This window comes from Plodia interpunctella, chromosome 3 (genome assembly GCF_027563975.2).
Source record: "Plodia interpunctella isolate USDA-ARS_2022_Savannah chromosome 3, ilPloInte3.2, whole genome shotgun sequence".
Lineage (NCBI taxonomy): Eukaryota > Metazoa > Arthropoda > Insecta > Lepidoptera > Pyralidae > Plodia > Plodia interpunctella.
The window spans coordinates 3,185,239-3,197,757 of record NC_071296.1 but is presented as its reverse complement, the minus strand read 5'-3'; the positions used below and the strand labels follow the sequence as shown (position 1 = coordinate 3,197,757).

Below are 12,519 nucleotides of genomic sequence, written 5' to 3'. Positions count from 1 at the left end.
TTGTATAGTAACATCGTTATGAAATTATTAGTTTACATATTTACCAATCTGTCTTACTAAATAACAATCCATGTATTCGTAACGATATTGGGTTGGAACTATGACACAACATTCTTCTTCTTGGCAAGATCCCGTGGGAATTTTAGATAAAATATAGCCTATGGCAATCTTGGATAATGAACCTTTCTAATGGTGAAATAATTTTTGAAATCGGTTCATTAGTTTCGGAAATTACCCGCCTCAAACATACAAACTCACAAACGCTTACCTCTTTATAATATTAGTATAGATATCAGCCAAACTAATAGTTTTTTTTTACAAAAATATCGTTACAAAAACATATTTTCATAGAATATGCGCAGTGGATTCCCTGACTGATTTTCAATTAAAAAACACAATTTTACCAGACAATTGGAAACATATCATAAGTAACAAACAATTGAGTTCACTCATTATTTTGAAATGAAAGCCATTGAAAACCCGAACAAAATTCTAATAACAATGCAAAAATTCTAATAACAATGCAATGTTTTCAGAGCCAACGGCAAATCTTTCGTGTGCGACGTAAACGGTTTTTCATTCGTGAAGAATTCGAACAAATATTACGACGACTGCGCAAAGATACTCGGGAACATGATCCTCCGGGAGCTGGCGCCGACGTTGCATATCCCTTGGTCTGTCCCGTTCCAGTTGGATGACCCCCCGATTGTGCCCACTACGTTTGGGAAGATGATGGAGTTGAGATGCGTTGTTGGGGTCATCAGACATGGAGATAGGACCCCCAAGCAGAAGATGAAGGTCGAAGTTAGACATCCCAGGTGAGAATATTTTTGTAAATGTGTTAGAATATATTTGTAGATTACAGATGTGGATAGAAGTGAATAATGATAATGAATGAATAATTTAAAAACTGAATAAAATAAAGTTATCGATTAACATTGAAGTGACTTTATAAAGTGGACAGATATATTCAATTGTATTTATTAACTTTGGTATTTATTTATTGAATAGTGTGTCTATATCAGCGTATTTTACAACGTTGATAAAGACGCTGCAGCTGCCCCGATTTAAACTTATTTCATAGTTGCTTTTTCTTTCCGATATAATGATTTGTCAACATATTTCAATTTGGAAATAATGAACTGTAATATCCCTGTAGGTTTTTCGAAATCTTCGAGAAGTACGAAGGCTTCAAGCGCGGGCACGTGAAGTTAAAGAAGCCTAAACAACTACAAGAGATCCTGGACATTGCGCGCGCGCTGCTGGCCGACATCCACACGCGGCACGCCGACCCCGAGATCGAGGAGAAGCAGGGCAAGCTGGAGCAGCTCAAGAGTGTGCTGGAGATGTGAGTACTGCTGGCTCGTGGACCTCGTCTCTCTCTCATTCCCGGCTGCTTCGTCAGTCGTTCAGAACGTCGGAGGCCAGGGTCCGCTTTCCTACTTCGCACGGCATAGGAATTATGATGAAAAAAGTCAAAAGCTTACCCCATTTTTTTCTTGTTTAAATTTGAGACTTATTACTTCTAGGTACGGTCCCTTCTCAGGAATCTACCGCAAGGTGCAGATGCTGTGTGTGAACTGTGGTGTTTATAATCAGTGTCTGAATTTGACCCCAATTTGTCCATGTTCAAATTTGAGCCTTATTCCCTCTGAGTACGGTCACTTCTCGGGACCGCAAGGTGTAAACGCCATATTAATTATGGTGTTTCATAATCAAAATCTCACCCCAATTTTTCTATGTTCAAATTTGAACTTTATTCCCTTCAGGTACGGTCACTTCTCGGGCATCAACCGCAAGGTGCAGATGAAGTACCAGCCGCGGGGCCGGCCGCGGGGCTCGAGCTCGGACGACGGTAACCCCCCGCCCGCCCCGACCCCAGCCCCGACCCCCGCCACCGCACACCACGGTTTGCACGAGCTTTTGCATTCATACGTAACTTGACCATAATAGGACCGTACAAATATTAGGTCCAGAAATCTGGGCTTTGCGAGTCGAGCTCTATAAAACTATACGATTTCTACGACTGCTATGTATGCTATTCTTAATTCACTGGATTGAAAGATAATAAAAATAAATTCTTCTCTCAATACAGTATACAATTTCTTACGAAAATTGTACTATGAATACCCACATTATGATTCTTCTATGGATACTATTGTCATAAACTATAAATTGTTATAACCGAAAACCATAAATTGTTATTTATTTCAATGTATCGCGCGGATTTACGCGTTACTAATATATTGAGAAATTACGAAGGCTAAGGATTAAATTGAAATATACGGTCAAGTTGCGTATCACAAGTTTTTATTTTTAGTTAACAGTTGTTTTTTTTAAATTTGTACAATATGTTTCAGTAAATTAATATCACAAATTCAAGCGATGCGTCAGTAATCGCACGTTTTATTTGAGGACATCACTACACAGTAAGCCTAACGTTATGTGTGTTTTAGGAAACACTCACCGTTTTACTGCAAAATGATTTTTTACAATGTTTAAAATTAAACGCTTGCTGAATAATGTATCCGCACAGAATAAAAAGATACTGGCAATTAAAAAAATGTCATTTAAGCACGTGATTTTAAAAAAGGAATATGTGTTTAGGAATTGTTTTTATCATTCCACATCGTTTAAAATCTTTTTGTAGTTAGTTTTCTGGCTTACTAAGCTGTTTACTGTGACGTCCTTTGATTTGCGTTGTCACTTTCACTTGTTTGCAGTGATATTTTGTTTAGTCATGGAGAATTAAAATCGCTTTGCTGCTCTCAATAATATTTACTGGTTTCACGGAAAAAACCAAGCTTGATTCAAATAAACATAGCATGAATTTTCATAAGTGTGTGCGTAGAAGCGTGGATCTCCATATTTGGACTAAAACTTCACGTTGTGAATGATAAAATACTTTTGTTTAAAAGACGATACAAACGTAATTTTTTTAATGATTGAACAGTTTCGTTTTGATAAATTTTGATAAAGCTGTACCGTTGTCAAATTAAATAATCTTGTATCTCGGATCACGGTCAACAAACATTCTCGTGACTTGAGTTTCTCAGTGAACAATGTAGTATTGTGTGTTCAGGGAGCGCGGCGGAGCCGTCGCTGGTGCTGATCCTGAAGTGGGGCGGCGAGCTGACGCCGGCCGGCCGCATCCAGGCCGAGGAGCTCGGCCGCATGTTCCGCTGCATGTACCCCGGCGGCCAGGGCCGGCATATACCTGGTACATACTGTATGAGTTGAGCTCTCTATTGTGTATTGGAGGCTGACTATTTTTCTAAATAAAAATCTAATTTAACGAAAGTGGCAAATTCACGTCTCATCTCTGTGCCCCTTTACTTTTATCTCAATCTTCATGAACATGATAAAAGTAAATCATGATGTTCCTCAATCATGATGGTAATCATAAGACCCGTGTTACACTCATGTTTGAATTTATCGCATTATCAGGCGAAGGCGGCACCCAAGGCCTAGGCCTCCTCCGCCTGCACTCCACATTCCGTCACGACCTCAAGATCTACGCGTCGGACGAAGGCAGAGTCCAAATGACTGCTGCTGCCTTCGCCAAGGGCCTGCTGGCTTTGGAGGGGGAACTGACGCCCATATTGGTCCAGATGGTCAAGTCTGCCAATACTAATGGACTGTTGGACAATGACTGTGATTCGTCCAAAGTTCAGAACATGTAAGTAATTACTATTGTTTAAAACGTATTCCCATAATAGTTTCTAGATTTAAATGAATGTGAATATCTACTTTAACTCATTAAAACAACCATTATTTTTGGTATGGAAGTAATTCTAACACGATATTAAATAATATAATAAATCGATTTTAATAACCTGTGATCTTTATGATCTGTGCGCTTCACCGGTTTTTACCTCAGCCATAGAGCGTCGAAGTGTCAGCTTTCCTACTTTTTCTCCTCCACTTCCCACGGTCTACTCAGTCCTTAGCTCAGTTCGATAGTTAGATGAAAAAAACTTTTTAAATGTTTTATTTTAGGGCAAAAGCGCGACTCCATGAAGCGATGCAAGTGGACCGCGAGTTCACATCGGAAGACCGGGAGAAGATCAACCCTTGCAACTCACTCAGTATAGCGGCCGCCATGCAATTGGTGAATAACCCGGTGAGGTGTTGTGCGCATGTGCACACGCTGATACAGCAGCTGGCCAAGATCGTGGCCAACAAAAAGGACGACCCCAAAACCAAAGGTAATGTAATAACCAAGTCTTGATATTCTATAAGTATAGCGGCGCCATCTGGTGAAGAGCCCAGTGAGATGATGAAAACCAAAGGAATTAATCCTACGAAACATTCGCAACGTTTTCAGTTCCAGTTGATGTCAACTGGAACATAAAGTCAACTGGACATAACTAAACTGAACCATCATTAGTGAGTGAGTTTAACAATTTTCACAGCACGAAAAATTATTAGTATTTACGGCCTGATTCACCGCATACTGATAAAGTGACTAATAGCCTATAACAGATATAATTAGAAATTGAGTTTATTCAGCAGTTCTGTCAGATTATAATATGATGTACAGTAAGTGCTGAAACGGGCCCTTCATGTAATTAATTTTACAATAATTTAAGACAAAAAAAGAGCAATAACATTAAAACAATACAAATAGCCATAACAACTCGAAAGTGTCATCTGTCCCGTTGTCTGTAATCAAATCTTGCAAGTTAGATTTCTCCTACTTCCAGTTGTCCTACAGAGTAGTAGTAGAGTTGAAATTTCCTACGCCGGTTCAGTTTCCATGACAATGCATTATTATGATAAACATGATCTGATGGTACATCCCGGCTCCAAACGAGGGAACTCCTCAACCGTTTACAGCATGGACATGGGGTTTTTGTCAGGCGTTAAATGTCATAAGATCTCTCGACAATAAAAGCTTGTGGCAAAAATTGCATTTTTGTCAAAAAAAAACTTGTTATAGATACAATCTTATATCACGGGGAAACATGGGAGTTGATGGGCCGTCGCTGGGGCAAGATAGAAAAGGACTTCTGTACGAAGAACAAGACATACGACATCTCGAAGATTCCTGATATATATGACTGCATCAAATACGACTTGCAGCACAATCAACACACGCTGCAATTTGATTTAGCGGAGGAGTTGTATATGTATGCGAAATATCTTGCCGACATCGTTATACCGCAGGTGGGTTGTTTTTATTTTTGTTTATTTAGTATATTTAAATTTATTACATAAAATGTTAAGGCGGACTTAAAGCATAGATTGTTTTTTTACCAGTCTACCGACAGAGTGTTGAAGAGAAATTAGCGGGAAAACGAGAAAAAGAAGGCTAGGATCTGTTTCACCACTTACTGATAAAGTATCTTATTGTAATCTGACGGATAAACTAATTCATAGATCTCTCGAAAGCTATTTGCCAGTTAGTTCTATCCAACACTTGTAAAACACAATTTCTGATGATATTATTAAGGTATTTTCATCTGAAATTTTATTTATGTGATATTATTTGTTTAACTTCCTTAATTTTGTTGTGTTGCTTCTTTTGTCTTCTGAGTTTGTAATTGTTTTTTCCCTGACGGTTGCCTGGAAGAGATCCCTCAATGGGATAAGTCCACCGTTGCTTGTGTTTACTTTTTATTTCTTGTGTATCTGTGTATATGTATTTCTACTGCGCCAAGCAAGTGGTGGAACAGGCCCTAAGCCTTTAATAATATATTTCCTTCAATACCACAAAACAGGAATACGGGCTGACGATGCAAGAGAAGCTGACGATAAGTCAGGGAATCTGCACACCGCTGCTCAAGAAGATACGGGCAGACCTGCAGAGGAATATAGAGGAGTCAGGCGAAGAGACAGTCAATAGACTCAACCCAAGGTAAGTAAACAAAATAAATAAGTGAATATATAGAAATAAACAAAATAAATAAATATATTAGGACAAATCACACAGATTAAGCTATCCCCAAAGTAAATTCGAGACTTGTGTGTTATGGGATGCTAACTCAACGATACTATATTTTATAACAAATACATATATAGATAAACATCCAAGACCCGGGCCAATCAGAAAAATATCATTTTCCATCATGACCCGACCGGGGATAGAACCCGGGACCTCTCGGTTCAGAGGCAAGAACCTTACCACTACGCCACCGAGGTCATCAAATGCATTGTTTAATTACATTCTGATGTCATTCGCCGGCCTTAATAAAGGCGGAACAGTCGCCAGCGATTACAATGCAGGGTTGACACAAAATATGAAAGACGTGATACTGTACCTATATCAATTAATTTTACTTTCCAAACTCTTGGTTTAGCTCCCAACGCGTCATACAGAGGTTTTTTCCATAGAGCGTAGGCGCTCGTTACGCTTAGAAAAAAAAATACAAAAAATGTATTATTTTTTTATCATATCATTTCGGGTTTCTACTCTTTTACTTCGTGTAACTCTTATCCCACTTTATTTTGGGTCGGGCTCGGGTTTCTACTATTTAGATAAAAATAATTTGGTTGAATAAGTATTTGTTATTTTATACCCTTTTTTACTCAGAAACTTCCGGATAGGTAATAGTAAACATAAGTGGTAATTTTTATTCTAATTTGTAAGTAAACTAGTATAATTTGTGCTGTTGTGGCCAAAGGTACAGTCATGGCGTATCGAGCCCGGGCCGACATGTTCGCACGCGACTGTACTTCACCAGTGAAAGCCACGTGCACTCTCTGCTCACTGTACTTCGATTCGGTGGACTTCTTGATGTAAGTAAATATAATCCCAACTAATACTACTTTTCTTTCAACTTCTTCAACTATTTATTTACTAGCAGCTCGTCCCGGATACGTTTGGGTAAAATTATGATAAATTATACACCTAAATCTTCTTAAGATTTAATGTATAATTATAGGAACAAGGGATATATAATATATATATTAGGACAAATCACACAGATTGAGCTAGCCCCAAAGTAAGCTCAAGACTTGTCTTATGGGATACTAACTCAACGATACTATATTCTATAACAAATACATATATAGATAAACATCCAAGACCCGGACCATTCAGAAAAAGATCATTTTCCATCATGACCCGACCGGAGATCGAACCCGGGACCTCTCGGTTCAGTGGCAAGAACTTTACTACTGCGCCACCGAGGTCGTCAATATATATAGTTATAGCTATAGTTTTTTTTTTAACTTGAAAATAATAATTACGTTATGTGTTTTTATTTTTTAAGTGTTGTATCTAAAATCTCTCTTCAGTTTTTCTTCACTTAAGAAAAATTACGAATATCCCTTTTCAGTTGACATTATTGTTTTTTTTTTAATAATGATTATTTAAGTGTTTTATTTTAAATTTAATAGAACAAAAATAAATCAATTTTTGTTTTATTAAAAAAAAACTAAGATCAGATAAGAAGATAAGAGGTTTTTCTCCACAAAACATTATGAAAATACTTTTCCAGTCGACTATTTTTGTTTTTTTAAATGAGTTACTCTATGTAGGTGTTAAAAGACGAGCAATGGCGGCGCGCCATGGAGTACGTGTCTATGGTCTCGGAGCTCAACTACATGTCGCAGATCGTGGTCATGCTCTATGAGGATCCCACTAAAGATCCTTGCTCCGAAGAGAGGTAAATATGAGGGACTCAAAAACACCATAATAAGTGTATACGTAATACTTTATAAAAATGTTAAAACATAATTTAAGCTAAAATATGTTTTGTCTTTTTCTGTCAATGGTAAATATTATAAAGTGGTGATGAAGCGATGGTGACAAAAAATATTTTAGCTTTAACTTTTTATGAATAAACAGGTAAAAGTGGCAAGCCCTATAATGCTGGCCTGATGTCGTCCAGGATGATATGCGTGCAAATGGTCTGACAATTGGGGATGCCGATGACCGTGCTAAATGGACACGAAAAAGTAGAATACTGAATCCTGGGCTCCGCTCAATGGCTGAGGAAGAAACCATGATCAGACGAGAGATAGAGAGACAGAGACAGACGCGGCAGAGGAATTTGTTTTTTTGAATGTAAGAATAAGAATATCAAATAAATATTACAGATTCCACGTGGAGTTACACTTCAGTCCGGGCGTGAACTGCTGCGTGCAGAAGAACCTCCCGCCCGGGCCGGGGTTCCGGCCGCACAGCCGCAACCATTCCACCACCAACAACGAGGTAACTGATTCTCTGAGCGGGTGCTTCCTCAGCCACAGCGTGTCGGGGCCCAGTGAACTGCTGCGGACAGAATCTCCGGCCGGTGTTCCGTTTAAATAATTTAGATTTTGTTTTCCAGCAGAGTTCTTCAGACGAAGTGAAGTGTATAGAAGAAGAAAGCGAAGACGACCAAATGGCGAGTCAGGAAACGCTACAGCCTGTGAGTTTTCAGTTTTTTTTATGTTTCACTTGTCTCTCTCTCTCTCATCGTTGCGTGTATTCTTGGCTGTGACAGCTGAAACCCAGATTTCGCATAATAAATAATCTGATGATTTCTCATTGGATTTTACGACCCCTTACGTGTTTCCTGGTGTATTCGTGGCTGTGACATAGGAAACCCAGATTGTCATTTAATTTTACGACGATGCTTGCCTGACGTCATGGCCGTGTGGTCCCGGCTTAAGAATAGGACCACTCCATCTCTACCTGTGGATGTCGTCAAAGGCGACTTAGGGTAAATTAGAGGCCTGTATCAACCTGTGCCTCATACCAACAGGTGACGGTTTTCTTTTCACCAACAATAGCATTCCCAATGAGGGTTGACATCAGGCAGGCGGCCGGTCAGAAAAGTAATGCCAAATCTTTTAAAATGTCTGTGAGGTAATAGACTCTGTTGGTTTGGACACGTGATGAGAAGAGAAGAGAATCATTTACTGAGGAAAGCTTTAAGTAGGAAGGTACATGGATTTAGAGGACGAGGAAGGCCTAAGAAGAGATGGATGGATTGTGTCAGGGAGGATATGAGGTTGCTGGGGGTGGATCCAAATATGGCAAAAGATAAAGAATTGTGGAGGGAACAGACATTTTGCGCCGAATCCAGATGATGGGACAAGGTAAGGCAAAGGCTTGCCTGACGTCAACCCTCTTGTTGTCCATCAGCTATCAAGGATTTATATCCCTTAGTTGCCTCTTACGACTTTTCGGAGAGGTTGGACTATTATAAGGTGGAAAACACAAGTCTAGATTTATTTAAGTGAGCAATTTTAAAATTTTGGTTTTCAGGATAATCTGGATGAATTAGACAATGCATTTTCGCCGAAAAAAACTTCGAAATCAAAATTGAGACCATCAGATCCCATTCCAATTTGGTAAGTACCTACATAACAGTTTAAAATGTTTCGTATTTAATCCTGCGTTACCAATAGTCTTTTGCAATTTTGTTCTTTTGATGTTGCCCGGGGCTTTGCTCCAGTGGCAAATTTGAGATAAAATAGCCTATAGCAGTCTTGGATAATGTACCTCTCTAATGGTGAAAGAATAGTAGTAGTTTCCAAGATTACTAGTCTCAAACATACAAACTCACAAACGCTTTCCTCTTTATAATAATAGTATAGATTAATCGACACTGTTCGGTCTATCTCTCCGAAACTATATTATTTGTGATTTGTTTTCTATGACTGTTTTAGTCAAAGTAAATGCTATAAAGAATGATAACATTTGTCCAGCAATTTGCACTACACGGTGAGCGGACACGAGGCGTCGACCCTCGCCGCCAGACTCAACGCGGAGCTGCGCGCGCGCTCGCATGTCGACGACCCCGCCAGGGACCAGGTAATGTACACAACTTACTGCTAACGTTGAGTGGCGATACGCGGGGCTGAGGCAGACAGGTGGGCAATTGGATCCGCCATTCCACTTTGTTGAATCAAACCCCGTACGTGAATTGATATTTTATTCAACAGTACCCGACTTCCACAACAGGCCAGATATGTTTGCTTCCGTAACCTGAGTTATGCTAGTAGGATTTGAATAACATACATATAAATTGACATACTATACTTTTGATTTTTTTTTTACATTTATCTTTATTTCTCGGATTTATATTTCAATCTGTTTGTAATTATAAAGTGGTTGTGGTTTAACGTAATTTTAAACACAATTGGATTGCAATTAAATAAATGAATATGAAGTGATATTATAGCTCCAATAAAACGATGCTATCTCCTAGATCGAGGAGAAAGAAGCGAAGGACATTGAAGAGCCGCCGCCCCGGGCTAGGAGCTACGACCAACACAAACAGCCCGACAATGGTAACTATAGACGAGGGATGTGTGTGAGTGTGTCAATAATCGCCTGACAGGATTGTCAGTGGCGTAGCGTGGACTATTTACCATGGGCGACGCGAAGGACACGCCTCTTTCGTCCTCAAAATATATCTCATCAAACGTGCTACGATATGTATTTCGTAACATTACTATGTTATTAGTAAGACAATGTGTAACGTACCGCGGGCGGATTTTTTGTATGTGTTTTTATTTTTGATTTGAATAGTTTTGAGTAGCAGATTACAGAAACGTCGACAATAAAGTACCGTGGAAGGTCGTATAGAAATAGTGAAAAATATAAATGGTTTTTGAGGCCCCTTTAAGCGCGAGTCCGTGGGCGAGGGCACACTTGTCGCACGTCCAGCTACGCCACTGAGAATGTGACTTGTTTTGACTTGCTAAAACCAATGGTTTAACACGCCCTGTGAGCATGAAACAATTTCTAGAACCAGTTCATATCAAAGATTTTATCTTATGCTTATTTATGACTTAGACAGTTACATCGCTTCCTAGCGAAACGACATCTAATTTCGCTATCGACTCGGAGATGAGGAACTAGTTTGTTGGTTCTCATACTGAAGACAGCAGTACAACAAAAAATATTTAAATTAAAATGTTGATATTAATAAAATGTAGGACTCGAGCGGGAATATGTCCTGAATTTTTTCATCTCTGGCATACATATAAAAATGATTTAGCTTTGGCAACAATATACCTAATGATAACTGCATTGTGTTTTATCATGTTTTTACGCAATATACCAATATTATCTCTTCATAAAGAACTGTTTAAATATTGATAAGTTCTATTAATATTTATTATTTTTGTTAGTACAAAATCCTTATGGCAACATCTCTGCCTAAATAAAATATGATTATAGATTTCAAATTTCATAGACAATTTGCTTATTAATTAACTGCTTTTATACAGTTCTTATAAGAAGCGTTAGATAGAAAATATATACAATTTCATACGCGTTGTAAATAATTATAAATGACACCTTATATTTCTGACCTATATATAAAATTTTTCCCTACATCTCATGCAAAAATATAGAGGAGTATATAAAAGAAAAGGTGTAGTACAAAGATGTTTAGTTTGGATCTAGGTTATATACAAGCCACAAAATAAAACACCGTATTTTTACCATTTGAGGCCGTCATAGTGACCTGAATCATTATGTATAATGATTTTTAGAAGGCGAGGCGAGCGATGTGCTAAACACCCTGAGGTCAAGTTGCCTTCAAGGTCAGTCAGTGCCCAGCAGACTCGGTACTGCCCGGTGGCGGGGTCGCCATGTAGGCCTGTGTTTCGTCTGCATGCTTGGAGAATTTAGGCGGTTGTGTGCGTTGTAGATTATAATTTAGCCACTCAATTACGCAGAAAAAATGATAAACAATTTACAAGCACATTGCAGCGTGATGTGTGTTGATTATTACCGCAAAATTTCATTTATGCAATTAACCTAACCTATTTGCTACAACAAAATTTAGATTCCACTGCAATTAGCTATGATAAAATGTAGTAGTTATGTAATTAAGGTCGTTCTTGTTGCAGTCTTTCTTATTGGCTGTGTTATTGTTATTGATGATGTTCAGGTTTTATTAAGATAATGTAGTTATATTATACATTATTTGAGGCCATATAGTTTTATTTTATCTGTTACTGTAGTTTAAATAATATTATAATTACAAAGTAGCACATTTTAGTCTTGATTTTACCAAGCACAGGGACATTCGTTTTATTTCGATGTACTATTTGGGCTATGTTTACATGTGATCTAGAACTGTATAAGGGTGTGCATGTATTACGCTGTAGGATTAGGCTTAGAAATGGAGAATAGGCATTAAACACCAAATTAGCTTAAAAATGGTCTTTACTTACAACTAAAATGCATTTAGTGACGTAAAATAGTAAAAAAAAATTGTTTCAAATGAACCTTCCAATACCAGCACCCCTAGCGACCAATTCGCTGGGGCTATACTTTGTTTTTTTTTTTTAAATAGTTAATGCATATTCTCTACTCTTAACACAGCCTACCGCATTTAGACATCATTTACCGTTTACCGAAATGCAATCAAATATCGATCTGTAGTTGCCCGTAGAAGCATTATCCAGTTCATACAATTCGAAGATACAAGGCGAGAATTTATCAAAATTATCGTTTTAAATTTTCTCGTTGCATCACTAATTTTATCCACATTCTAGCGCATTGTTGTGACAGATCATGTTGTATTATTGAGAGTATGGCTCCGTGTTTTTCAAGCCATTTAC

General features: G+C 38.3%; 1 protein-coding gene across 19 annotated transcripts in view; it reads left to right on the top strand.

Moving 5' to 3' along the window:
• The window catches only part of l(1)G0196 (lethal (1) G0196), a 29,412-nt gene that overhangs the window by 8,613 nt on the left and 8,280 nt on the right, over positions 1-12,519 (top strand). For 13 of the 19 annotated variants that reach the window (XR_008406333.2, XM_053769959.2, XM_053769958.2 and 10 more), the window contains 15 exons: positions 537-818; positions 1,160-1,348; positions 1,770-1,909; positions 3,083-3,220; positions 3,448-3,679; positions 4,000-4,208; positions 4,943-5,169; positions 5,724-5,860; positions 6,627-6,741; positions 7,486-7,613; positions 8,047-8,161; positions 8,280-8,360; positions 9,203-9,288; positions 9,646-9,751; positions 10,149-10,230. Coding sequence is in view for 18 of the 19 variants with exons in the window: in XM_053769959.2 (XP_053625934.1) it covers positions 537-818; positions 1,160-1,348; positions 1,770-1,909; positions 3,083-3,220; positions 3,448-3,679; positions 4,000-4,208; positions 4,943-5,169; positions 5,724-5,860; positions 6,627-6,741; positions 7,486-7,613; positions 8,047-8,161; positions 8,280-8,360; positions 9,203-9,288; positions 9,646-9,751; positions 10,149-10,230 (2,267 nt within the window). In the remaining variant the exon portion in view is untranslated. Of the gene's footprint in view, positions 1-536; positions 819-1,159; positions 1,349-1,769; positions 1,910-3,082; positions 3,221-3,447; positions 3,680-3,999; positions 4,209-4,942; positions 5,170-5,723; positions 5,861-6,626; positions 6,742-7,485; positions 7,614-8,046; positions 8,162-8,279; positions 8,361-9,202; positions 9,289-9,645; positions 9,752-10,148; positions 10,231-11,442; positions 11,494-12,519 lie in introns of all 19 variants that reach the window. The other 6 variants (XM_053769964.2, XM_053769963.2, XM_053769971.2 and 3 more) reach the window with 3 other exon arrangements.